Genomic DNA, 27,733 nt, shown 5'->3' with positions numbered 1-27,733 from the left:
CTGTGGGTTCTCAGGTGGATCTTCAGGTTCACCGCCTGCCTGAAGCTCTTCCCACAGAGCTCGCAGCTGAAGGGCTTCTCCCCGCTGTGGATCGTCAGGTGGCTCTTCAGGTTCACAGCGTTTCTGAAGGCTTCAGGGCAGACGGGGCACTTCAGAGGCTTCAGCCCGGCGTGGATCAGCTGGTGGGTTCTGAGAGTCGACGCCCGCGTGAAGCCGTTCCCGCAATGAGAGCACTCAAAGAGCTTCCGATCCACGTGAGTGTGCATGTGGCGCCGCAGGTTCTGAACCATGTTGAAGGTCCGTAAACACACCTGAGGAACCACAGGAGAGAGGTGAGACAACTGAGGAACCACAGGAGAGAGGTGAGACAACTGAGGAACCACGGGAGAGAGGTGAGACAACTGAGGAACCACAGGAGAGAAGTGAGACACCTGAGGAACCACAGGAGAGAAGTGAGACAAGTGAGGAACCACAGGAGAGAGATGAGACACCTGAGGAACCACAGGAGAGAGGTGAGACACCTGAGGAACCACAGGAGAGAGGTGAGACAACTGAGGAACCACAGGAGAGAAGTGAGACACCTGAGGAACCACAGGAGAGAAGTGAGACAACTGAGGAACCACAGGAGAGAGGTGAGACACCTGAGGAACCACAGGAGAGAGGTGAGACACCTGAGGAACCACAGGAGAGAAGTGAGACACCTGAGGAACCACAGGAGAGAGGTGAGACACCTGAGGAACCACAGGAGAGAAGTGAGACACCTGAGGAACCACAGGAGAGAGGTGAGACACCTGAGGAACCACAGGAGAGAAGTGAGACACCTGAGGAACCACAGGAGAGAGGTGAGACACCTGAGGAAACCACAGGAGAGAAGTGAGACACCTGAGGAACCACAGGAGAGAGGTGAGACACCTGAGGAACCACAGGAGAGAGGTGAGACACCTGAGGAACCACAGGAGAGAGGTGAGACACCTGAGGAACCACAGGAGAGAGGTGAGACACCTGAGGAACCACAGGAGAGAAGTGAGACACCTGAGGAACCACAGGAGAGAAGTGAGACACCTGAGGAACCACAGGAGAGAGGTGAGACACCTGAGGAACCACAGGAGAGAAGTGAGACACCTGAGGAACCACAGGAGAGAGGTGAGACAACTGAGGAACCACAGGAGAGAGGTGAGACACCTGAGGAACCACAGGAGAGAGGTGAGACAACTGAGGAACCACAGGAGATAAGTGAGACACCTGAGGAACCACAGGAGAGAGGTGAGACACCTGAGGAACCACAGGAGAGAAGTGAGACACCCGAGGAACCACAGGAGAGAGGTGAGACACCCGAGGAACCACAGGAGAGAGGTGAGACACCCGAGGAACCACAGGAGAGAAGTGAGACACCCGAGGAACCACAGGAGAGAGGTGAGACACCCGAGGAACCACAGGAGAGAAGTGAGACAACTGAGGAACCACAGGAGAGAAATGAGACACCTGAGGAACCACAGGAGAGAGGTGAGACAACTGAGGAACCACAGGAGAGAAGTGAGACACCTGAGGAACCACAGGAGAGAAGTGAGACAACTGAGGAACCACAGGAGAGAGATGAGACACCTGAGGAACTACAGGAGAGAAGTGAGACACCTGAGGAACCACAGGAGAGAAGTGAGACACCTGAGGAACCACAGGAGAGAGGTGAGACACCTGAGGAACCACAGGAGATAAGTGAGACACCTGAGGAACCACAGGAGAGAGGTGAGACACCTGAGGAACCACAGGAGAGAAGTGAGACACCTGAGGAACCACAGGAGAGAGGTGAGACACCTGAGGAACCACAGGAGATAAGTGAGACACCTGAGGAACCACAGGAGAGAGGTGAGACACCTGAGGAACCACAGGAGAGAAGTGAGACACCCGAGGAACCACAGGAGAGAGGTGAGACACCCGAGGAACCACAGGAGAGAGGTGAGACACCCGAGGAACCACAGGAGAGAAGTGAGACACCCGAGGAACCACAAGAGAGAGGTGAGACACCCGAGGAACCACAGGAGAGAAGTGAGACACCCGAGGAACCACAGGAGAGAAGTGAGACACCCGAGGAACCACAGGAGAGAAGTGAGACACCCGAGGAACCACAGGAGAGAGGTGAGACACCCGAGGAACCACAGGAGAGAAGTGAGACACCCGAGGAACCACAGGAGAGAGGTGAGACACCCGAGGAACCACAGGAGAGAGGTGAGACACCCGAGGAACCACAAGAGAGAGGTGAGACACCCGAGGAACCACAGGAGAGAAGTGAGACACCCGAGGAACCACAGGAGAGAAGTGAGACACCCGAGGAACCACAGGAGAGAGGTGAGACACCCGAGGAACCACAGGAGAGAGGTGAGACACCCGAGGAACCACAGGAGAGAAGTGAGACACCCGAGGAACCACAGGAGAGAAGTGAGACACCCGAGGAACCACAAGAGAGAAGTGAGACACCCGAGGAACCACAAGAGAGAAGTGAGACACCTGAGGAACCACAGGAGAGAGGTGAGACACCCGAGGAACCACAGGAGAGAAGTGAGACAACTGAGGAACCACAGGAGAGACGTGAGACACCTGAGGAACCACAGGAGAGAGGTGAGACACCTGAGGAACCACAGGAGAGAGGTAAGACACCTGAGGAACCACAGGAGAGAAGTAAGACACCTGAGGAACCACAGGAGAGAAGTGAGACACCTGAGGAACCACAGGAGAGAGGTGAGACACCTGAGGAACCACAGGAGAGAGGTGAGACACCTGAGGAACCACAGGAGAGAAGTGAGACACCTGAGCAACCACAGGAGAGAGGTGAGACACCTGAGGAACCACAGGAGAGAAGTGAGACACCCGAGGAACCACAGGAGAGAGGTGAGACACCCGAGGAACCACAGGAGAGAGGTGAGACACCCGAGGAACCACAGGAGAGAAGTGAGACACCTGAGGAACCACAGGAGAGAGGTGAGACACCTGAGGAACCACAGGAGAGAAGTGAGACACCTGAGGAACCACAGGAGAGAGGTGAGACACCTGAGGAACCACAGGAGAGAGGTGAGACACCTGAGGAACCACAGGAGAGAAGTGAGACACCTGAGGAACCACAGGAGAGAGGTGAGACACCTGAGGAACCACAGGAGAGAAGTGAGACACCCGAGGAACCACAGGAGAGAAGTGAGACACCCGAGGAACCACAGGAGGGAGGTGAGACACCCGAGGAACCACAGGAGAGAAGTGAGACACCCGAGGAACCACAGGAGAGAGGTGAGACACCTGAGGAACCACAGGAGAGAGGTGAGACACCTGAGGAACCACAGGAGAGAAGTGAGACACCTGAGGAACCACAGGAGAGAGGTGAGACACCTGAGGAACCACAGGAGAGAGGTGAGACACCCGAGGAACCACAGGAGAGAAGTGAGACACCCGAGGAACCACAGGAGAGAGGTGAGACACCCGAGGAACCACAGGAGAGAAGTGAGACACCCGAGGAACCACAGGAGAGAAGTGAGACACCCGAGGAACCACAGGAGGGAGGTGAGACACCTGAGGAACCACAGGAGAGAAGTGAGACATCCGAGGAACCACAGGAGAGAAGTGAGACACCTGAGGAACCACAGGAGAGAAGTGAGACACCTGAGGAACCACAGGAGAGAGGTGAGACACCTGAGGAACCACAGGAGAGAAGTGAGACAACAGCAGGTTCTCTAACATAATCCATTATAGCGTAATAACTAGGGATGCACCGAATATTCGGCCACCGAAAATTATCAGCCGAAAATGGTTAAAAAGGCCCTTTCGGCTTTCGGCCGAAAAAAAATATCACCGAATGTCAGAATAGGCTTACGTTGGTAACCTAACGTGTTGTTGTGATGACGTAATAAAGACGCTGCGACCATGCTCGCGGCTGGCTCACAGGGGGGGGGGGGGGGGGAACATTGACCTTTGTCATCGAGATTGCCCTGAGCCTTTAACAAATCGTATTAAATAATCTGATGACAGACTGTAAACAGAATAGCTGACATTTTAACAAACTAAATAACTCAGTTTCCTCTAATCATTAACCCATGTTTGTATAATGTAGTTAACTCCGTGTGTTGCTGCTAGCATACATAACACCTGACGGGGAAACGTTACTCGTGGATGGGGCTACAGAGCTGCTAGAAAGACGGTGGAACCCGGTACATTCCTCCGTCTGCATGCGGTGCACTTTTGCTAAATGTTTAGACAAATTGCTCGTGCTTACATGCTAAACTCTTATTGCACTTATGGTAACAAGTATTCTCCACATCGAGACGGGTAAAGTTGAACCACACCTCGGAGCGCGTTCTCTCCGCCATCTCCGCAGTGTGCTCCGCTGCATGTAGCAGCTGCGTGTGTGTAAACTGCCCCGCCACCTCGCACACAGACGCGGGAGAGAGATCTCGTCTGATCGAAAATACATCATAGACGCATTTGTTGTCTTTGCATATTAGAAACGAGTTGGCGACACTAAGACTGCGATATAATGTTTTTTAGCAATAATACATGACATATATAAATGTACTGTATGCATTCAAAAGTGCTGAATAAATGTTTTATGGACCCATAATAGTGATTATTATTTAAGTTAAGTTTTGCCATAATCATGTCTATTTCCATAATCAGGTAGCTGAACAACATTGGTAAAAAATGTATACATTATATATATATATATTTCTATTAATCATTTTCGGCCTTTCGGCATTCGGTTTTCGACCAACTGTTTCCTATTTTCGGTATCGGTTTCGGCCAAGAATTTCCCATTCGGTGCACCCCTAGTAATAACGTTGCTTCTTGATTTTCCGTCCGTGGCTGGACAATAACGGTTTTTTTTCTGTCAGAAATATCAAATCCAGCTTTCCAGGAATCCCCGTTGAGGGACATTGAACGAGAGTGGGCGGTGTTCAAAGCCTCTATTGCTGAAGCCGGGGAGCTGTGGTCTCTCAATGTCTCAGGTGCCTCAAGGTAACCCTCGAACCTCCTGGAGGACCCCGGTGGTCAGGGGAGCCGTCCGCTGACGAAGGAGGCCTTCTGAAATATGTTATCCCGGGGGAGACATGGCCGAGGCAAAGCAGCAAGTGGGAGAAGTTCAGAGGAGCCATGGAGAAGGACCTTCGGTCGGCACCAAAGTTGTTCTGGAAAACCGTCCGACACCAAAGGAGGGGGGAGCAGGGGACCATGCAGGGTTGTTGGTTGTTCCTAGAGTCTCTAAAAGTACAATGGGAGCCAGAGCCTTTTCTTATCAAGCTCCACATTTGTGGAATCAGCTTCCAGTTTGTGTTCGGGCGGCAGACACCCTATCCGTTTTTAAGAGTGCGCTTAAGACCTTCCTTTTTGATAAAGCTTATAGTGATAAAATAAAATAATCTAATAAGAGTGCATTGACGTAGACACGTTGTGCCTCTTCACCTATACATGTTAGTTCTTACTCTTTCACTTAAATCCTAAAAACTTAGATCTTATATTTAAAACGTTATCCAAAGCTTTCCCCTCTCTGACCTCTCGAGGTTCTATTAGAGGGTAACAGGTTGCAGAGAGGCCTAGCCCGGCCGGGGAGTGTGGAACGTAGCCACAGACCCACTCCTTACCTCTAACCAATGCAGGTTCCAATGGGGACCTCTCTCCCTGCGTGCCTCTCCACCTCTGTGTCCTACTTCTTACTTGCTACCCTTTCCCTCAACCTATCCTAAGGGAGTGCATGTATGTAGACACGTTAGTTTAGCTGCTATAGGCTTGGACTGTTGAGGGAGGCACCTTACTCCGTCTTTCTGGCTGTCTGTACCTGTGTACTCTCATGTTCCGATTAACCCAGTTTCCCCCAAATCTCTTTTTTGTATCTATATCTACGCCGGGATCCGGAGTCGAAGCTGATCCTGTTGCTGTGGTCGTGTGTCCTGGATCCTCTATCCTGAGTTCTGGATCTGAGTCCTGGACTTCGAGTCGTGGCTGAACCTGTCTCTGCGGTCCTGCCAGACTCTCACCATACTACTTCCCTGAAGGCTTCCACAGGATTGCTGACATCCTCGTGGATTCATCTTCTTATTATAGACACATGCATTTCCAAACATTTGGACTACCTATGTTGCAAATGTTTTATCTTTTCAATTTCCACACGGCATCTATTGCACGTCTGTCCGTCCTGGGAGAGGGATCCCTCCTCTGTTGCTCTCCCTGAGGTTTCTCCCATGTTCCCTTTAAACTGTGGGTTTTCTCTGGAAGTTTTTCCTTGTACGATGTGAGGGTCTAAGGACAGAGGGTCTAAGGACAGAGGGTCTAAGGACAGAGGGTCTGAGAACAGAGGGTCTAAGGACAGAGGGTGTCGTATTGTCATACTGATATTCTGTACACACTGTGAAGACCACTGAGACAAATGTAACATTTGTGATATTGGGCTATAAATAAACATTGATTGATTGATTGATTGATCCAAGCTGTGTACAGCACTCCAAGGTACTGGAAAGGAGGGTCCGGCCGATAGTGGAACCTCAGGTTGAGGAGGAACAATGCGGATTCCGTCCTGGTCGTGGAATGAGGGATCAGCTTCTTACTCTCGCAAGGATCCTGGAGGGGGCCTGGGAGTACGCCTATCCAGTTTTGTAGACTTGGAGAAGGCGTATGACCGAGTTCCCAGGGAGTTACGGTGGGAGGTGCTGCGGGAGTATGGGGGGAGGGGGTCTCTACTCAGGGCCATCCAATCGCTGTGTCCGGGTCCTCGGCAGTAAGTCGGACCCATTCCCGGTGAGGGTTGGCCTCCGCCAGGACTGCGCTTTGTCACCAATCCTGTTTGTAATATACATGGGTCGGATTTCGAGGCGTCGTCATGGGGGAGGGGGTCTGCAGTTCGGTGGACTAAGGATTGCTTTTTGCAGATGATGTGGTTCTAATGGCTTCATCGGTCTGCGACCTTCAGCACTCACTGGATCGGTTCGCAACCGAGTGTGAAGCGGCTGGTATGAGGATCAGCACCTCCAAATCTGAGGCCATGGTTCTCAGCAGGAAACCGATGGACTGTCCACTCCAGGTAGGGAATGAGTCCTTACCCCAAGTGAAGGAGTTCAAGTATCTCGGGGTCTTGTTCTCGAGTGAGGGAACAGTGGAGTGTGAGATGGGCCGGAGAATCGGAGCAGCGATCGCTTTACTGCAGTCGCTTTACCGCACTGTTGTGACGAAAGAGAGAGAGAGAGAGAGAGAGAGAGAGAGAGAGAGAGATAGAGAGAGAGAGAGAGAGAGCAGGATGGACAAGAGACACCAAACACAGTCTGGTCTCACCATGCTGACAGAGGATCACTGAACACAGTGTTAAGATGATCTTATCATATCTCACCTGGCAGGTGTGCGGCTTCTCGCCTGTGTGCACGATGCTGTGCGTATTCAGCTGCGTCTGCCTGTTGAAGGTTTTCCCACAGACGCTGCAGCTGAAGGGTTTCTCTCTGCTGTGGATCAGCTGCTGGGACTTCAGGCTCCTCTGAGACAGTCCCTCCTCACTGTGGATCAGCTGCTGGGACTTCAGGCTCCTCTGAGACAGTCCCTCCTCACTGTGGATCAGCTGCTGGGACTTCAGGCTCCTCTGAGACAGTCCCTCCTCACTGTGGATCAGCTGCTGGGACTTCAGGCTCCTCTGAGACAGTCCCTCCTCACTGTGGATCAGCTGCTGGGACTTCAGGCTCCTCTGAGACAGTCCCTCCTCACTGTGGATCAGCTGCTGGGACTTCAGGCTCCTCTGAGACAGTCCCTCCTCACTGTGGATCAGCTGCTGGGACTTCAGGCTCCTCTGAGACAGTCCCTCCTCACTGTGGATCAGCTGCTGGGACTTCAGGCTCCTCTGAGACAGTCCCTCCTCACTGTGGATCAGCTGCTGGGACTTCAGGCTCCTCTGAGACAGTCCCTCCTCACTGTGGATCAGCTGCTGGGACTTCAGGCTGCTCTGAGACAGTCCCTCCTCACTGTGGATCAGCTGCTGGGACTTCAGGCTCCTCTGAGACAGTCCCTCCTCACTGTGGATCAGCTGCTGGGACTTCAGGCTCCTCTGAGACAGTCCCTCCTCACTGTGGATCAGCTGCTGGGACTTCAGGCTCCTCTGAGACAGTCCCTCCTCACTGTGGATCAGCTGCTGGGACTTCAGGCTCCTCTGAGACAGTCCCTCCTCACTGTGGATTAGCTGCTGGGACTTCAGGCTCCTCTGAGAAAGTCCCTCCTCACTGTGGATCAGCTGCTGGGACTTCAGGCTCCTCTGAGACAGTCCCTCCTCACTGTGGATCAGCTGCTGGGACTTCAGGCTGCTCTGAGACAGTCCCTCCTCACTGTGGATCAGCTGCTGGGACTTCAGGCTGCTCTGAGACAGTCCCTCCTCACTGTGGATTAGCTGCTGGGACTTCAGGCTCCTCTGAGAAAGTCCCTCCTCACTGTGGATCAGCTGCTGGGACTTCAGGCTCCTCTGAGACAGTCCCTCCTCACTGTGGATCAGCTGCTGGGACTTCAGGCTGCTCTGAGACAGTCCCTCCTCACTGTGGATCAGCTGCTGGGACTTCAGGCTCCTCTGAGACAGTCCCTCCTCACTGTGGATCAGCTGCTGAGCTCCTGCAGGAAACAGCACACATTCACTATATAGACTAAAGTATTGGGCCACTACACATGAAACTGCAGGAGCTTTTATGCCCGCATTATTCTGAAGTCTGTCCTCTTTGCAGCTCTAACAGCTTCCTCTCTTCTGGGACGCCCATTCATCTAAGAATTGGCTTTTTTCTCAGATTTTTGACTTTTTTTCTAAAGATTCTGATTTTATTTCAGAATGTATTTTCTTGTAAGAATTGACTTTTTCCCTTTTTTTTCTAACATTGGCTTTTTTTCACAGACTTTTTACTTTTTTTTATGTTTCTAATAATTAAAAATTGTCTCCTACATTTTTAACAGAACATTTTTTTTTCCGGATTTCGATTTTTTTCAATGTTTTTTCAATTTGTGCTTTTTTCTCATAATGTTTCCTTTCTCTCTCAGACTGATGTTGGGCGAGAGGCTCTCGTTCATCCCAAAGGAGTTCAGGGAGACTCATGCTGGAACAGAAGGTTCTTCAGAGCGTTGAGATGAAGACGGACTCCTCATTTCATCCAGAGAGTACCAGCTGCTGCTGTAATGAATATAAACATGAGTTTTCTCACTCTCAGCGATGACCTCCAGCTCCACGACGCCTCGATCGTCTTTCAGCATCAGCGCAGGAACAAACGGACCCTGAGACTGGCCCTCAAACGCCTCCTGCTGCTTCTGCACACACAGGGTCAGTGAACGCACCATGAGCAGAGAGTCAGGGGTCAGTGAACGCACCATTAACAGACAGTCAGGGGTCAGTGAACGCACCATTAACAGAAACTCAGGGGTCAGTGAACGCACCATTAACAGACAGTGAGGGGTCAGTGAACGCACCATTAACAGAAACTCAGGGGTCAGTGAACGCACCATTAACAGACAGTCAGGGGTCAGTGAACGCACCATTAACAGAAACTCAGGGGTCAGTGAACGCACCATTAACAGACAGTCAGGGGTCAGTGAACGCACCATTAACAGAAACTCAAGGGTCAGTGAACGAACCATTAACAGAGTCAGAGGTCAGTGAACACACCACTAGCAGTCAGAGGTCATTGAACGCACCACCACCAGCAGTCAGAGGTCAGTGAACGCACCACCAGCAGCAGTCAGAGGTCAGTGAACGCACCACCAGCAGCAGTCAGAGGTCAGTGAACACACCACTAGCAGTCAGAGGTCATTGAACGCACCACCACCAGCAGTCAGGTCAGTGAACGCACCACCAGCAGCAGTCAGAGGTCAGTGAAGGCACCACCAGCAGCAGTCAGAGGTCAGTGAACGCACCACCAGCAGCAGTCAGAGGTCAGTGAAGGCACCACCAGCAGCAGTAAGAGGTCAGTGAAGGCACCACCAGCAGTCAGAGGTCAGAGGTCAGTGAAGGCACCACCAGCAGCAGTCAGAGGTCAGTGAACGCACCACCAGCAGCAGTCAGAGGTCAGTGAACGCACCACCATCAGTCAGAGGTCAGTGAACGCACCACCAGCAGCAGTCAGAGGTCAGTGAAGGCACCACCAGCAGCAGTCAGAGGTCAGTGAACGCACCACCAGCAGCAGTCAGAGGTCAGTGAACGCACCACCAGCAGCAGTCAGAGGTCAGTGAACGCACCACCAGCAGCAGTCAGAGGTCAGTGAACGCACCACCAGCAGCAGTCAGAGGTCAGTGAACGCACCACCAGCAGCAGTCAGAGGTCAGTGAAGGCACCACTAGCAGCAGTCAGAGGTCAGTGAAGACACCACCAGCAGTCAGAGGTCAGTGAAGGCACCACCAGCAGTCAGAGGTCAGTGAAGGCACCACCAGCAGCAGTCAGAGGTCAGTGAAGACACCACCAGCAGTCAGAGGTCAGTGAAGGCACCACCAGCAGCAGTCAGAGGTCAGTGAAGGCACCACCAGCAGTCAGAGGTCAGTGAAGGCACCACCAGCAGCAGTCAGAGGTCAGTGAAGGCACCACCAGCAGTCAGAGGTCAGTGAACGCACCACCAGCAGCAGTCAGAGGTCAGTGAAGACACCACCAGCAGCAGTCAGAAGTCATTGAAGGCACCACCAGCAGCAGTCAGAGGTCAGTGAAGGCACCACCAGCAGTCTGAGGTCAGTGAAGACACCACCAGCAGTCAGAGGTCAGTGAAGGCACCACCAGCAGCAGTCAGAGGTCAGTGAAGGCACCACCAGCAGTCAGAGGTCAGTGAACGCACCACCAGCAGCAGTCAGAGGTCAGTGAAGACACCACCAGCAGCAGTCAGAGGTCAGTGAAGGCACCACCAGCAGCAGTCAGAGGTCAGTGAAGGCACCACCAGCAGTCAGAGGTCAGTGAACGCACCACCAGCAGCAGTCAGAGGTCAGTGAAGGCACCACCAGCAGCAGTCAGAGGTCAGTGAACGCACCACCAGCAGCAGTCAGAGGTCAGTGAACACACCACTAGCAGTCAGAGGTCATTGAACGCACCACCACCAGCAGTCAGAGGTCAGTGAACGCACCACCAGCAGCAGTCAGAGGTCAGTGAAGGCACCACCAGCAGCAGTCAGAGGTCAGTGAACGCACCACCAGCAGCAGTCAGAGGTCAGTGAAGGCACCACCAGCAGCAGTAAGAGGTCAGTGAAGGCACCACCAGCAGTCAGAGGTCAGAGGTCAGTGAAGGCACCACCATCAGTCAGAGGTCAGTGAACGCACCACCAGCAGCAGTCAGAGGTCAGTGAAGGCACCACCAGCAGCAGTCAGAGGTCAGTGAAGGCACCACCATCAGCAGTCAGAGGTCAGTGAAGGCACCACCAGCAGCAGTCAGAGGTCAGTGAACGCACCACCAGCAGCAGTCAGAGGTCAGTGAACGCACCACCAGCAGCAGTCAGAGGTCAGTGAACGCACCACCAGCAGCAGTCAGAGGTCAGTGAACGCACCACCAGCAGCAGTCAGAGGTCAGTGAACGCACCACCAGCAGCAGTCAGAGGTCAGTGAAGGCACCACTAGCAGCAGTCAGAGGTCAGTGAAGACACCACCAGCAGTCAGAGGTCAGTGAAGGCACCACCAGCAGTCAGAGGTCAGTGAAGGCACCACCAGCAGCAGTCAGAGGTCAGTGAAGACACCACCAGCAGTCAGAGGTCAGTGAAGGCACCACCAGCAGCAGTCAGAGGTCAGTGAAGGCACCACCAGCAGTCAGAGGTCAGTGAAGGCACCACCAGCAGCAGTCAGAGGTCAGTGAAGGCACCACCAGCAGTCAGAGGTCAGTGAACGCACCACCAGCAGCAGTCAGAGGTCAGTGAAGGACACCACCAGCAGCAGTCAGAAGTCATTGAAGGCACCACCAGCAGCAGTCAGAGGTCAGTGAAGGCACCACCAGCAGTCTGAGGTCAGTGAAGACACCACCAGCAGTCAGAGGTCAGTGAAGGCACCACCAGCAGCAGTCAGAGGTCAGTGAAGGCACCACCAGCAGTCAGAGGTCAGTGAACGCACCACCAGCAGCAGTCAGAGGTCAGTGAAGACACCACCAGCAGCAGTCAGAGGTCAGTGAAGGCACCACCAGCAGCAGTCAGAGGTCAGTGAAGGCACCACCAGCAGTCAGAGGTCAGTGAACGCACCACCAGCAGCAGTCAGAGGTCAGTGAAGGCACCACCAGCAGCAGTCAGAGGTCAGTGAAGACACCACCAGCAGTCAGAGGTCAGTGAAGGCACCACCAGCAGTCAGAGGTCAGTGAAGGCACCACCAGCAGTCAGAGGTCAGTGAACGCACCACCAGCAGCAGTCAGAGGTCAGTGAAGGCACCACCAGCAGTCAGAGGTCAGTGAAGGCACCACTACCAGCAGTCAGAGGTCAGTGAACGCACCACCAGCAGCAGTCAGAGGTCAGTGAAGACACCACCAGCAGTCAGAGGTCAGTGAAGGCACCACCAGCAGTCAGAGGTCAGTGAAGGCACCACCACCAGCAGTCAGAGGTCAGTGAAGGCACCACCAGCAGTCAGAGGTCAGTGAAGGCACCACCAGCAGCAGTCAGAGGTCAGTGAAGGCACCTACCAGCAGTCAGAGGTCAGTAAAGGCACCACCAGCAGTCAGAGGTCAGTGAACGCACCACCAGCAGCAGTCAGAGGTCAGTGAAGGCACCTACCAGCAGTCAGAGGTCAGTAAAGGCACCACCAGCAGTCAGAGGTCAGTGAAGGCACCACCACCAGCAGTCAGAGGTCAGTGAAGGCACCTACCAGCAGTCAGAGGTCAGTAAAGGCACCACCAGCAGTCAGAGGTCAGTGAACGCACCACCAGCAGCAGTCAGAGGTCAGTGAAGGCACCACCAGCAGCAGTCAGAGGTCAGTAAAGGCACCACCAGCAGTCAGAGGTCAGTGAACGCACCACCACCAGCAGTCAGAGGTCAGTGAACGCACCACCAGCAGCAGTCAGAGGTCAGTGAAGGCACCACCAGCAGTCAGAGGTCAGTGAACGCACCACCAGCAGCAGTCAGAGGTCAGTGAAGGCACCACCAGCAGCAGTCAGAGGTCAGTGAACGCACCACCAGCAGCAGTCAGAGGTCAGTGAAGGCACCACCAGCAGTCAGAGGTCAGTGAAGGCACCACCAGCAGTCAGAGGTCAGTGAAGGCACCACCAGCAGTCAGAGGTCAGTGAAGGCACCACCAGCAGTCAGAGGTCAGTGAAGGCACCACCAGCAGTCAGAGGTCAGTGAAGGCACCACCAGCAGTCAGAGGTCAAGGAAGGCACCACCAGCAGTCAGAGGTCAGTGAACGCACCACCAGCAGTCAGAGGTCAGTGAAGGCACCACCAGCAGTCAGAGGTCAGTGAAGGCACCACCAGCAGTCAGAGGTCAGTGAAGGCACCACCAGCAGTCAGAGGTCAGTGAAGGCACCACCAGCAGTCAGAGGTCAAGGAAGGCACCACCAGCAGTCAGAGGTCAGTGAAGGCACCACCAGCAGTCAGAGGTCAGTGAAGGCACCACCAGCAGTCAGAGGTCAGTGAAGGCACCACGGTCTCACCTGAGTGTTGAAGTCGTTGCTCTGCAGTCGGACTCCGTACGAGTGTTCGTTCTCTGAGAGGAAACTCCAGTTATTATTCAATACAATACAGCTTTATTTATAAAGCACTTTAAAACCTCCAGACCAAAGTGCTGTAGAGACAGACAAACAAACGACACTTTAAAAGCAATAAAGCAGCGATCTACAAGATGTCAGAACGCTAAAGAGAAGACTACTAGATAACCAGAGAACTCAGACTCCCAGCATGCACCTGGAGAACATTATGACATCATGATTATGTTTGATAGAGGGGGGGTACGTACCCACGTGGTTCAGGATGTGGATGAAGCTGGTCTCAGATCTGTTCTCCTCTCCTTGAAGCTCCGCCTCCTCCACGATGTTCAGGATCTTCCCCAAAGCCTCGTTCCCCAGGGTCTCCATCAGAGAGGCAAACTGCACCTGGGGGTCAGAGGTCAAGGTTAGGGTCTCCATCAGAGAGGCAAACTGCACCTGGGGGTCAGAGGTCAAGGTTAGGGTCTCCATCAGAGAGGCAAACTGCACCTGGGGGTCAGAGGTCAAGGTTAGGGTCTCCATCAGAGAGGCAAACTGCACCTGGGGGTCAGAGGTCAAGGTTAGGGTCTCCATCAGAGAGGCAAACTGCACCTGGGGGTCAGAGGTCAAGGTTAGGGTCTCCATCAGAGAGGCAAACTGCACCTGGGGGTCAGAGGTCAAGGTTAGGGTCTCCAGACTCACTGAGGGTCCCTGAGAGGGTCCAACAGCATCCTCTGTGCTCCAGCCTGAAGCATCCTCTGTGCTCCAGCCTGAAGCATCCTCTGTGCTCCAGCCTGAAGCATCCTCTGTGCTCCAGCCTGAAGCATCCTCTGTGCTCCAGTCAGCCTGAAGCATCCTCTGTGCTCCAGTCAGCCTGAAGCATCCTCTGTGCTCCAGTCAGTCTGAAGCATCCTCTGTGCTCCAGTCAGCCTGAAGCATCCTCTGTGCTCCAGTCAGCCTGAAGCATCCTCTGTGCTCCAGTCAGCCTGAAGCATCCTCTGTGCTCCAGACAGCCTGAAGCATCCTCTGTGCTCCAGCCAGCCTGAAGCATCCTCTGTGCTCCAGACAGCCTGAAGCATCCTCTGTGCTCCAACCTGAAGCATCCTCTGTGCTCCAGACAGCCTGAAGCATCCTCTGTGCTCCAGTCAGCCTGAAGCATCCTCTGTGCTCCAGCCAGCCTGAAGCATCCTCTGTGCTCCAGCCAGCCTGAAGCATCCTCTGTGCTCCAGCCAGCCTGAAGCATCCTCTGTGCTCCAGCCTGAAGCATCCTCTGTGCTCCAGTCAGCCTGAAGCATCCTCTGTGCTCCAGTCAGCCTGAAGCATCCTCTGTGCTCCAGTCAGCCTGAAGCATCCTCTGTGCTCCAGTCAGCCTGAAGCATCCTCTGTGCTCCAGTCAGCCTGAAGCATCCTCTGTGCTCCAGTCAGCCTGAAGCATCCTCTGTGCTCCAGTCAGCCTGAAGCATCCTCTGTGCTCCAGTCAGCCTGAAGCATCCTCTGTGCTCCAGACAGCCTGAAGCATCCTCTGTGCTCCAGTCAGCCTGAAGCATCCTCTGTGCTCCAGTCAGCCTGAAGCATCCTCTGTGCTCCAGACAGCCTGAAGCATCCTCTGTGCTCCAGACAGTCTGAAGCATCCTCTGTGCTCCAGACAGCCTGAAGCATCCTCTGTGCTCCAGACAGTCTGAAGCATCCTCTGTGCTCCAGCCTGAAGCATCCTCTGTGCTCCAGCCTGAAGCATCCTCTGTGCTCCAGCCAGCCTGAAGCATCCTCTGTGCTCCAGCCAGCCTGAAGCATCCTCTGTGCTCCAGACAGTCTGAAGCATCCTCTGTGCTCCAGCCTGAAGCATCCTCTGTGCTCCAGCCTGAAGCATCCTCTGTGCTCCAGACAGCCTGAAGCATCCTCTGTGCTCCAGACAGCCTGAAGCATCCTCTGTGCTCCAGTCAGCCTGAAGCATCCTCTGTGCTCCAGACAGCCTGAAGCATCCTCTGTGCTCCAGCCAGCCTGAAGCATCCTCTGTGCTCCAGTCAGCCTGAAGCATCCTCTGTGCTCCAGACAGCCTGAAGTTGATGTTCCACATGGAGCTGCTGGGATGTAAGGTTCACAGCAGGCGCGCCGGATTCATTTTAGAAGTGGGGGGGGGCCAAAAAAGTGCGTGTGTTTGGCCCTAACCCTACACACTCCCCCACAGTGAACTCCGTGGAGTGACACACGAGGCTCCTCCTGTCAGAGGGAGTACACACAGCAGCAAGCTTTGGGACGGCCTCCTCTCTCCTCCTGTCAGAGGGAGTAAACACAGCAGCAGGCTTTGGGACGGCCTCCTCTCTCCTCCTGTCAGAGGGAGTAAACACGGCAGCAAGCTTTGGGACGGCCTCCTCTCTCCTCCTGTCAGAGGGAGTAAACACAGCAGCAGGCTTTGGGACGGCCTCCTCTCTCCTCCTGTCAGAGGGAGTAAACACAGCAGCAGGCTTTGGGACGGCCTCCTCTCTCCTCCTGTCAGAGGGAGTACACACAGCAGCAGGCTTTGGGACGGCCTCCTCTCTCCTCCTGTCAGAGGGAGTACACACAGCAGCAAGCTTTGGGACGGCCTCCTCTCTCCTCCTGTCAGAGGGAGTACACACGGCAGCAAGCTTTGGGACGGCCTCCTCTCTCCTCCTGTCAGAGGGAGTAAGTAAACACGGCAGCAAGCTTTGGGACGGCCTCCTCTCTCCTCCTGTCAGAGGGAGTAAACACGGCAGCAAGCTTTGGGACGGCCTCCTCTCTCCTCCTGTCAGAGGGAGTAAACACGGCAGCAAGCTTTGGGACGGCCTCCTCTCTCCTCCTGTCAGAGGGAGTAAACACGGCAGCCAGCTTTGGGACGGCCTCCTCTCTCCTCCTGTCAGAGGGAGTAACACGGCAGCAAGCTTTGGGACGGCCTCCTCTCTCCTCCTGTCAGAGGGGAGTAAACACGGCAGCAAGCTTTGGGACGGCCTCCTCTCTCGTCCTGTCAGAGGGAGTACACATGGCAGCAAGCTTTGGGACGGCCTCCCCTCTCTTCTCCTGTCAGAGGGAGTAAACACGGCAGCAAGCTTTGGGACGGCCTCCTCTCTCCTCCTGTCAGAGGGAGTACACACGGCAGCAAGCTTTGGGACGGCCTCCCCTCTCTTCTCCTGTCAGAGGGAGTAAACACGGCAGCAAGCTTTGGGACGGCCTCCTCTCTCCTCCTGTCAGAGGGAGTAAACACGGCAGCAAGCTTTGGGACGGCCTCCTCTCTCCTCCTGTCAGAGGGAGTACACACGGCAGCAGGCTTTGGGACGGCCTCCCCCCTCTCCTCCTGTCAGAGGGAGTACACACAGCAGCAAGCTTTGGGACGGCCTCCCCTCTCTCCTCCTGTCAGAGGGAGTAAACACGGCAGCAAGCTTTGGGACGGCCTCCTCTCTCCTCCTGTCAGAGGGAGTACACACGGCAGCAAGCTTTGGGACGGCCTCCTCTCTCCTCCTGTCAGAGGGAGTACACACAGCAGCAAGCTTTGGGACGGCCTCCCCCCTCTCCTCCTGTCAGAGGGAGTAAACACAGCAGCAGGCTTTGGGACGGCCTCCTCTCTCCTCCTGTCAGAGGGAGTACACACGGCAGCAGGCTTTGCGACGGCCTCCCCCCTCTCCTCCTGTCAGAGGGAGTACACACGGCAGCAAGCTTTGGGACGGCCTCCTCTCTCCTCCTGTCAGAGGGAGTACACACGGCAGCAAGCTGTGGGACGGCCCTCCTCTCTCCTCCTGTCAGAGGGAGTACACACGGCAGCAAGCTTTGGGACGGCCTCCCCCCTCTTCTCCTGTCAGAGGGAGTACACACGGCAGCAAGCTTTGGGACGGCCTCCTCTCTCCTCCTGTCAGAGGGAGTACACACGGCAGCAAGCTTTGGGACGGCCTCCCCTCTCTCCTCCTGTCAGAGGGAGTACACACGGCAGCAGGCTTTGGGACGGCCTCCCCCCTCTCCTCCTGTCAGAGGGAGTACACACGGCAGCAAGCTTTGGGACGGCCTCCTCTCTCCTCCTGTCAGAGGGAGTACACACGGCAGCAAGCTTTGGGACGGCCTCCTCTCTCCTCCTGTCAGAGGGAGTACACACGGCAGCAAGCTTTGGGACGGCCTCCCCCCTCTCCTCCTGTCAGAGGGAGTAAACACAGCAGCAGGCTTTGGGACGGCCTCCTCTCTCCTCCTGTCAGAGGGAGTACACACAGCAGCAAGCTTTGGGACGGCCTCCCCCCTCTCCTCCTGTCAGAGGGAGTACACATGGCAGCAGGCTTTGGGACGGCCTCCCCCCTCTCCTCCTGTCAGAGGGAGTAAACACAGCAGCAGGCTTTGGGACGGCCTCCCCTCTCTCCTCCTGTCAGAGGGAGTACACACGGCAGCAGGCTTTGGGACGGCCTCCCCTCTCTCCTCCTGTCAGAGGGAGTAAACACGGCAGCAGGCTTTGGGACGGCCTCCCCCCTCTCCTCCTGTCAGAGGGAGTAAACACGGCAGCAGGCTTTGGGACGGCCTCCCCTCTCTCCTCCTGTCAGAGGGAGTAAACACGGCAGCAGGCTTTGGGACGGCCTCCCCCCTCTCCTCCTGTCAGAGGGAGTAAACACGGCAGCAGGCTTTGGGACGGCCTCCCCTCTCTCCTCCTGTCAGAGGGAGTAAACACAGCAGCAAGCTTTGGGACGGCCTCCCCCCTCTCCTCCTGTCAGAGGGAGTAAACACAGCAGCAAGCTTTGGGACGGCCTCCTCTCTCCTCCTGTCAGAGGGAGTACACACGGCAGCAGGCTTTGGGACGGCCTCCCCCCTCTCCTCCTGTCAGAGGGAGTAAACACAGCAGCAGGCTTTGGGACGGCCTCCCCCCTCTCCTCCTGTCAGAGGGAGTAAACACAGCAGCAGGCTTTGGGACGGCCTCCTCTCTCCTCCTGTCAGAGGGAGTAAACACAGCAGCAGGCTTTGGGACGGCCTCCCCTCTCTCCTCCTGTCAGAGGGAGTAAACACGGCAGCAGGCTTTGGGACGGCCTCCTCTCTCCTCCTGTCAGAGGGAGTAAACACGGCAGCAGGCTTTGGGACGGCCTCCCCTCTCTCCTCCTGTCAGAGGGAGTAAACACGGCAGCAGGCTTTGGGACGGCCTCCCCCCTCTCCTCCTGTCAGAGGGAGTAAACACGGCAGCAGGCTTTGGGACGGCCCCCCCCCTCTCCTCCTGTCAGAGGGAGTAAACACAGCAGCAAGCTTTGGGACGGCCTCCCCCCTCTCCTCCTGTCAGAGGGAGTAAACACAGCAGCAAGCTTTGGGACGGCCTCCTCTCTCCTCCTGTCAGAGGGAGTACACACGGCAGCAGGCTTTGGGACGGCCTCCCCCCTCTCCTCCTGTCAGAGGGAGTAAACACAGCAGCAGGCTTTGGGACGGCCTCCCCCCTCTCCTCCTGTCAGAGGGAGTAAACACAGCAGCAGGCTTTGGGACGGCCTCCCCCCTCTCCTCCTGTCAGAGGGAGTAAACACAGCAGCAGGCTTTGGGACGGCCTCCCCCCTCTCCTCCTGTCAGAGGGAGTAAACACAGCAGCAAGCTTTGGGACGGCCTCCCCCCTCTCCTCCTGTCAGAGGGAGTAAACACAGCAGCAGGCTTTGGGACGGCCTCCTCTCTCCTCCTGTCAGAGGGAGTAAACACGGCAGCAGGCTTTGGGACGGCCTCCCCCCTCTCCTCCTGTCAGAGGGAGTATACACGGCAGCAGGCTTTGGGACGGCCTCCCCCCTCTCCTCCTGTCAGAGGGAGTAAACACAGCAGCAAGCTTTGGGACGGCCTCCCCCCTCTCCTCCTGTCAGAGGGAGTAAACACAGCAGCAGGCTTTGGGACGGCCCCCTCTCTCCTCCTGTCAGAGGGAGTAAACACGGCAGCAGGCTTTGGGACGGCCTCCCCCCTCTCCTCCTGTCAGAGGGAGTAAACACAGCAGCAGGCTTTGGGACGGCCTCCCCCCTCTCCTCCTGTCAGAGGGAATAAACACAGCAGCAGGCTTTGGGACGGCCTCCCCTCTCTCCTCCTGTCAGAGGGAGTAAACACAGCAGCAGGCTTTGGGACGGCCTCCTCTCTCCTCCTGTCAGAGGGAGTAAACACAGCAGCAGGCTTTGGGACGGCCTCCCCTCTCTCCGGCAGAAACAGGAAGTGCCGTAACTGTTTGTAACAACGGTTTCAAATCAGCTTCTCTTTGACAAAAAGTTTAAATGAATAACTCAAATAAACTCCAAACATCTTTCATTGTGTTTCAAAGCTCTTTTAGTTTTAAACCTGATGTTTAGAAGCTTCTTAGTTTTTGCAACAGTCTGTAAATATACACAACGTTATAATAAAATGCACACATTTACCTTTTTCTCGACTAAACGCAGGTTTGATCCTCAGTGAAATCATGAGGTTGCTCACATGCAGTCTATCAGCATCCTTCAGTGGGTCTGCAAAGAATGCACCGCTCTCTGTTCGTACCATTCTGCGCTTAGTCCCTTCTCTTTGCTCAAATGATCGAGCGCTCTCCTTTTTGTCGACAGTTAGCCATACAGCTTTACCGCCTCAATGTCCCGACAACAAACCTCCATGCAGGTTGTTTCGGTCCAACGACAGCCTCTGCGGCCGCAGAGCTGCTGCTTTTGGGTTCGTCTGCTTCGCTGCTTCACTGGTTGGAGAAGGTCCAGGCTCCGGAGGATGTCAGGGATGTGACCTTCCAGGCTCCGGAGGATGTCAGGGATGTGACCTTCCAGGCTCCGGAGGATGTCAGGGATGTGACCTTCCAGGCTCCGGAGGATGTCAGGGATGTGACCTTCCAGTTGTTACATTTAAGTTTAGATTGGCTCCATTTAGTTTTCTTCTGCGCTGGTTCTTCTGACATGTTTGCAACAGGGTTTCCGCTAGGATTTTTTCTCGCCGGTCAAATGTCCGGACAGAATTTATTTTACCGGACAAATTTGAAACTTACCGGTCATGTTTCAATAATAAGAATAAGAATTGTGTTGCAGAGTTTCTGTTAGCAGGTAATTACCGGACTATGACCGGATATGCTGGTGTTTAAAACTCAGTTAATGGGAGTCATTTTTATATTGCTTCAGTTTATAATCGTAACAGATCGAAAAATTCAGATTCATTTTTCAGTAAATGATTCCATCAACATCATTATTACATTCAAACAAACTACTTGTAGTAGATAACGTACATTATTCAAAAGTTTACATTAACTTTGAATAATAACACGGGAGAAACGGATCCTCTCTTTTCCCCTCTCCCTCCCGACAGCCCGTCAGTTTCTCATGCAGCTAAACAGTGGGCGGGGCTTCAGGTGATTATGCAGCAGCTGATCTGATTTCTCTCTCACGTCCGGTTACACTTCACTCGTGTTTATGTCCATATCGATCAGATGCAGCTCTCCTGATCGGCCTCTATAGAGAGCACCGATCAAACTATTAAGAGTGAATATCGGCCGATAATGATCGGCGGCTGATCGATTGGAGCATCCCTAATTATCAGCGGACATTTTGACCGGCAGGTTTTGAATTTACCGGTTTTTATTACATTTTAACAGCTAAAAACCGGTAATTACCGGCTAACGGAAACCCTGGTTTGCAAGTGTATATATTCTTCCTATCTGGTTAACGGCTGACACACACAGAACAACGTAACAAATAAACAAATTAAGCTTCGTTATTGGTTGTAATGAACATGGATACATTTGAATGGCGTGACAATGTCCTATTGATTGGGTTAAAATTTACATTTTCTTCCTGTTATGTCTGCCTGCTGTATTTTACCTAATGCAAAGTGACCTGCTCCATCGAAGTCAGTCGCATTGATCCGAAGACACATTTTGAGTTATACACTGTTGGAAAGAGGATATTCATAGCTTTCTAATGATATCAGGATTGTTTTTGTTCTCCAAATATTAAGCGAAATACGTCACATTATATAATGACTGTCACCGAGTCATCATTTTGAGAAAAAGGCCTTCAAAGTTTGCTCTCTGGAATACATCGATCTGATTGGTTATTAGCAAATGATCAAAATACTACGGAGGGAAGATATTTTCGTTTGGATTACTGGTCTGGGGGAAGCTCGCGAGTGTGTGTGTGTGTGTGTGTATATATGTGTGTGTATACGTGTGTGTGTTTGTGTATTTTTGCGTTTGTGTGTATTGTGTTTGTTTCCCAACAGGAGAAACACCGGCTGTGTATGCTTGCTGTGACGTCAAGTTACTCCGTTCTCCGCTTGTAATTATGCCGAAGCTTCAAAGTTGTATTTATCATCTGAACAAGTTTAATATTCTGAAAGCCAAGACTTTGTTTAATTGAAATCAGATCAAAACAAACTGTAACGGACCCTGCCGTGTGATCTATGATTACTATACGACTGTGGCTGCGAGGTAGTATGGTCGTCTTTCAACCAGAAGGTTGTGGGTTCGATCCCAGCCCATGCAGTCAACATGTCGATGTATCCTTGGGTAAGATACTTAACCCTGAGTTGCTCCCGATGGCATGGCCAACGGTGTGTGAATGTGTATGCATGTTAGTGCATGTCCTAACATACACTGCTCTGTATGAATGGGTGAACGACATGTAGTATGTAAAGCGCTTTGAGGGGTCTTAAAGACTGGATAAAGCGCTATATAAGTACAGTCCATTTACCATTTATACTCTTACATTCATAATGTCAGCCGGAGGGAGGGGAAGCGGCGCTGAGGAACAGAGTGGCGAGTGAGAGGCGAGCTGTCATCTTCCCTTTACAAGCTTCAAAAATGCCTGTAGCTATTGAGATTTAATATAACAATCAAAAATAACAACATATAAACAGCTAGATCAGATCGCGTTTTAGATGCGACTTTAGAGTAGAGGGGAATTATTGAAACGGGATGTGTACAGTGTTCCGCGGCATCTGCCGCTGCGAACATGTGGGGCAGGGCGGGGCCCCCCACGGGGCCCCCCGCTTCCGGCGCCCTTGGTTCACAGACAGTTTCACTATGAAACAGCTTTAAGCAGCTTTGAAAGTTCTTCTAATGAACCGTCTCTCTCACCGTGAGCTCAGCGGCTCAGAGGAGAGATGGAGAGGAAACACTGCAGGCTCCTCCAACAGAGCAACATGAATATATAGGAAATAAAATACATAGAACAGATCAAATAGTGCAAGAGAATGTTTTGAGATGTGCAAGAAAATACAAATACAATAGAAATAGTGCAAAAAGAGTAAATGAAATATGATATTTAGATAAATGATTTGCAATCAGATGTCATGGACGCTCTTCACAGAGTTCAGGTGTTTAACAGTCTGATTTCCTGTAGAATGAAATGTAATAATATTATATATATTATGACTACATCTTAAAGTTTTCTGGTTTTCAAAAGGAGCATAAAATATAAAACAATCTGAAAGTGTGTTTCTGCAGTATTATCAGACCCGGGTCCTCCTCACCATTTTCTCCCGGCTCTGGTTCCTGGCTGAGTCCGGGTCTGGAGCCTCCTGCCCGGCATGGAGCTCCAGGCGGATCAGCAGTTCTGGTCCACCCGAAACCAGCTTCTGTAGGCCGGCCACCGCGGAGAGAACCACAGCCTCCATCACCGCGGAGAGCTGCGAGTAGAGTCCGGGGGAGAAGCTCATTCTGCCGCGGAGAGCTGCGAGTAGAGGCCGGGGGAGAAGCTCATTCTGCCGGGGAGAGAGAGGCTGCTGCCGCTGGAGCTCCGGAGGTAGCCGAGGAGCTAACTGAGGCTAACTGGAGCTAACTGAGGCTAACTGAGCACGTTGTTGTTATTACCATGCACTCATAAAAGTGACTCTTATTTTTTTACATTATAATAAAATAAAGAGAAACTTAATGAGAAAATAAATCCGACCTTTGAGCAGAACAACAAACTGGAAGTGATTCTGACGTCACTTCAGGGTTCTTCTTCTGCTCACAGTTTAAAGCAGTATCGCCCCCTGTCGGTCTCAGAGGGGATCACACACACACGCGCACACACGAACACACACGCACACACACACACGCACACCTCCGATCACTTTCCAAAACATATCACAATAACAACAAACAAACAAATAAATAAATGACATCTTGAAATGCAACCCTAACCCCAAAAGGCTTCAACATGTCTGCGTGTTTTAAACTCTTCCTAAACAAGTGATAAAAAATACATTTTTATATTAAACTTAATAGAATAAATGCAAAAACAAATACTATACCCATTGTGACAGACAAGAATAGTCAATTCTGAGAGATAGATGTATCCTGCTGTATGCAGGCCCGCCTTAACCTGCCATCAGGCCCTGGGGCTGATAGGTTTTGTAGGCCCCCTATTTAAACAACAAATCAAAGTCATTTATAGCCTCGGCAGGCTCTGTGATCGCACTTCTCCACTCTGCTCTGCGCGCCTGGTCCTCTCCTCCAGATGAGTGACGTATCGGGCCTCCCTCATGTATTTGTCCGGTTGCCGTTGGCTCCCCTCCACGTAGCAAGTCCTCGTCATCCTCTCCATCTCCTCCATCATCCCTCCTGTCTGTTTTTCCTCTCCCGCTATCAGAACCAGACGGCCTACTTGGCTCAGAGGCTCCGCGGCCGGCACCGCTGCCGCTCGGTACAGAACTCATCTGTCCTTCCTCCTCATCCTGGCCTGCAGGTTTAAAATAACCTGTAAGCTTCGGCATGTTTTGTAATAGCTGCTTGTCTCGAAACTCCTTTTCCCTCAACAATTTCCTTTTCCGAGCGCCACTCTCAAACTTTTTCTTCTCAAACTTTTTCTCCTAAACAACCTTCATCCGTCACTCAATCACTCGCAATTTGAATAAGTCACATGTGAAACATATTCTCATTCTGATTGGCTGTTAAGTGGTACTGACTGTTTCGGAGTCATCTCTGGAATCCATCGATCTGATTGATTAGTGGAGCAAATGATCAAAATACTACGGAGGGAAGATATTTTCGTTTGGATTAGTGGTCTGGGGGAAGCTCACGTGTGTGTGTGTGTATTTTTGCGTTTGTGTGTATTCTGTTTGTTTCCCGAGGAAAACCCTCACGAGAAACACCGGCTGTTGTTATGCTTGCTGTGACGTCAAGTTACTCCGTTCTCCGCTTGTAATTATGCCGAAGCTTCAACGTTGTATTTATCATCTGAATCCGAAACAAGTTTAATATTCTGAAAGCCAAGACTTTGTTTATTTGAAACCAGATGAAAACAAACTGTAACGGACCCTGCCGTGTTATCTATGATTACTATACGCCTTACATTCATAACTTCAGCCGGAGGGAGGGAGGAGTGAGTGGCGAGTGAGAGCTGTCATCTTCCCTTTACAAGCTTCAAAAATGTATTTATTGTGTGATTTTGGAAATAAAAGTTTCATATTCTGAAAGCCAACACTTTGTTTATTTAAATGTTTTTTAAAAACATCCGAAATAAAAAACTTTAAAAAAATAAAAAAAATTACACTTTTTTATTGGCCCCTGATCTCCGTAGGCCCCTGGGCTTCCGCCCAGGTCAGCCCGTGCATTAAGGCGGCCCTGGCTGTATGGGTTGATTGTGCGTTAATCTGTTGGTCATGCCTTGGGGTTCCTGTGGGAGGGATCACTGCGCTCTTCCTCGCTCGATTCAGACGAGTGAAGGCGGGAGCTGCGTGATTGAATGTTTTCCCTGCTGAAAAAAACAGCTTAGACCAGTTTAAGATGGTTGCTGGTTTTAGCTGGTGTTAGCTGGTGTTAGCTGGTGTTAGCGAGGGTTGCGTTCCGATAATCCAAAAATCAGCTCCTAAATTCTAACCCTATCTCCTATTCCTCTCCTCTGAGTGAAAGGTCACGGGGTTAAGGGAGAGTGGATAGGAGAATTCAAAAGGACTTAGGAGAAGAGACTGCGGTACTTTAGAGAATCGACTGCACTTCCACTATCCCACGTGTTTCTGATGCGCCAGCGGACGTCCTGAATGAGCGTCTGCTGCTGTGGGGAAACTATGGAGACTACAGTTCTCTATACAGCGGACTACAACATGGATGTTCAATAAGAACGAGGGACTCCTGTGAACTCATCTAGAGACTCTGTGCTCTGACGCTGCTGCTTTATGCTTTATGAACGTGGACAACAGAGAAACAGATTCTTCATGACCAAAGCTGGAGTTGAAATAAAAAGGAAAGTGAAGCTTCTGCTCGTCCCCCTCTCCCTCCGGTCCACATTAATACAAATGATCCCAATACGTATGATTGATGAAAAGATCTTAAATCAATACAGATGTATTTATTATAAACGTTAGTCCTTAACATCTATCTCTGTGTATATCACCATTCAAACATCTTTTAAAAGTTGAACAAACCCCACAGCTCAGTAAAGACTGTGAGATGTTGACTTTATTTGATCATTTCAGTAAAAACTAACGTTCATATTTCTCTCTTTGATTATAATACTGATGAACGTTCAGAACAAAGCACTTTGGCAACTTACCACATACGTTTAGCTTAATGAGCACCGTAACTTTCATGATATCATTTCTCCGTCATAATCGGTTGTTTCCGTGAACGGCCGACTGTTGAGTGACGGCAAATGCTGCGGCTGCAATGCATTGTGGGTCAGCATTTTCTCCTCTCCTCTCGGTGAGGGAGGTCCAGTGGTTCCTAAGCTAAAGGAGGTCATAAAGGAAGTTTGAAACCTCCTTTCCTTTCATCTAGAGAATCAGCTCTTATCATGGCTGCCACTGAGGGACTTCCGGGTCATTTCACTCCGTGAGGAAGGTTCCTAAGAGAAACGGACTATTGGAATGCAACCCTGGTGTTAGGCTGGTTTAGTTGGTTTACCAGGCTGGTCTTGCTGGTTTGCTAGTATAGTTGGCCAGCTTGGTATGGCTGGTCAACCGGGCCAGGTAAGCTGGTGTCTGCTGGTCAAGCTGATTGTCCTGCGGGCTGGCTGGCTGGACTGACCAGCAAAGCCCGCCTGGTAAGCTGGTCAAGCTGGTTAGGATGGTTTGATTTGTTACATTATGGATTTCTCCCCACATACTATTAACTAAGTTAATTCATATGACCTATGGACCTGGTTTGTTCTGTTCTTTATTTCAAGAAAAATAATTGAAAGATTAAATTGTTTTGATTTCATCTATTTAATTTACTTTGAGTAAAATGTAATTAATCAATTAAAATCTGATACATGGAGCAGTTCATTATTCATTCATTTAATCAAACAATTTAACAGTACAATCATTCAGGTGGCATATTCAACGCTACATAGTTTAATGTGCAGGAACTGTGGTTTTGATTGACAAATGTAGTAGTAATGTTATTTAACAAGGCAATATGCTGTGGCTTAAAACAAAGTTTAAGAAAAGCAACACAGCTTTTAATTTAAAACGAAGTCTTTAATTTGAATTGGATACAGGAAGTGGCATTCGACCGACCAATGGTGTGATTCCATCACTCAGCTGAATTTCTAACACTCAATCACAGAAATACCTTCAAAGGGAAGCTAATATGGACAAACGGTCACATCTGATGGCTAGATAAGCATTTCATATAAGACCCCAGGTCTCACAGACCTATGGAAGAGGGAATAGGCTTGAAGGCAAAACAATAAATGGTGGCCAAGGGTGAGTACTTACGTACTCTAATGTGTGGAAAAACTGTTCTGCATTGTTTTACCCATGTTTTGTCATCATAAGGAAGATTTTTGGTGATAATACAAACCTGCAATAATGCATACCAACACCAATTTCTTTAGAAGAGAGAATAAATAAGTTTCAAAAAACATTTACATTTTAATTTGTCATGTGTAAAAATAATCACATCCCTTTTTTATCATCTTATTCACACAACAGTGGTAGGTTCCAACATTTGAGCCTCAAGGACAATTGAAGAACATTTATAACAATAAGAAATGCAGTAAGCCAACATACTAGTAGTAGTAAAAGTACTGGTAACATTTGGCCTTTTAAAGTATAGTTCCCTTTCATAAGAATGCAATACAGAGGTCTGTCTGTCATCAGAAGGTTTTATATAGGATTTTCAGACAATTGTGTTCCTGACAATCACTGAAAACTGTAATGAGTCATTTAACAGTATGTTTACATTAAAGACATGACATATAGCAAACAATGATATTTCATCATTAAGTCAATAATCAAGCAATACATTAAACACAATTCAGGACCCACTTGTATCTTT

The 27,733-nt window shown here is 51.5% G+C and overlaps 1 protein-coding gene across 1 annotated transcript; it reads right to left on the bottom strand.

The window, feature by feature from the left end:
- LOC117535488 (zinc finger protein 45-like) lies at positions 1-23,452 on the bottom strand (the record flags this gene model as incomplete). The annotated part of the gene is given in 6 exon segments (XM_034199970.1): positions 1-311; positions 7,352-8,604; positions 9,183-9,285; positions 13,567-13,619; positions 13,869-14,004; positions 23,020-23,452. Coding segments are annotated over 6 exon segments (2,042 nt in total), but the record flags the coding sequence as incomplete, so codon positions are not given.
- Between the last annotated feature and the right edge of the window lie 4,281 nt (positions 23,453-27,733).

The sequence above is a fragment of the Gymnodraco acuticeps genome, unplaced genomic scaffold, assembly GCF_902827175.1.
Source record: "Gymnodraco acuticeps unplaced genomic scaffold, fGymAcu1.1, whole genome shotgun sequence".
In the NCBI taxonomy this organism is placed as follows: Eukaryota; Metazoa; Chordata; class Actinopteri; order Perciformes; family Bathydraconidae; genus Gymnodraco; species Gymnodraco acuticeps.
The sequence above is the reverse complement of the archived record's forward strand: the minus strand, read 5'-3'. Positions and strand labels throughout refer to the sequence as shown.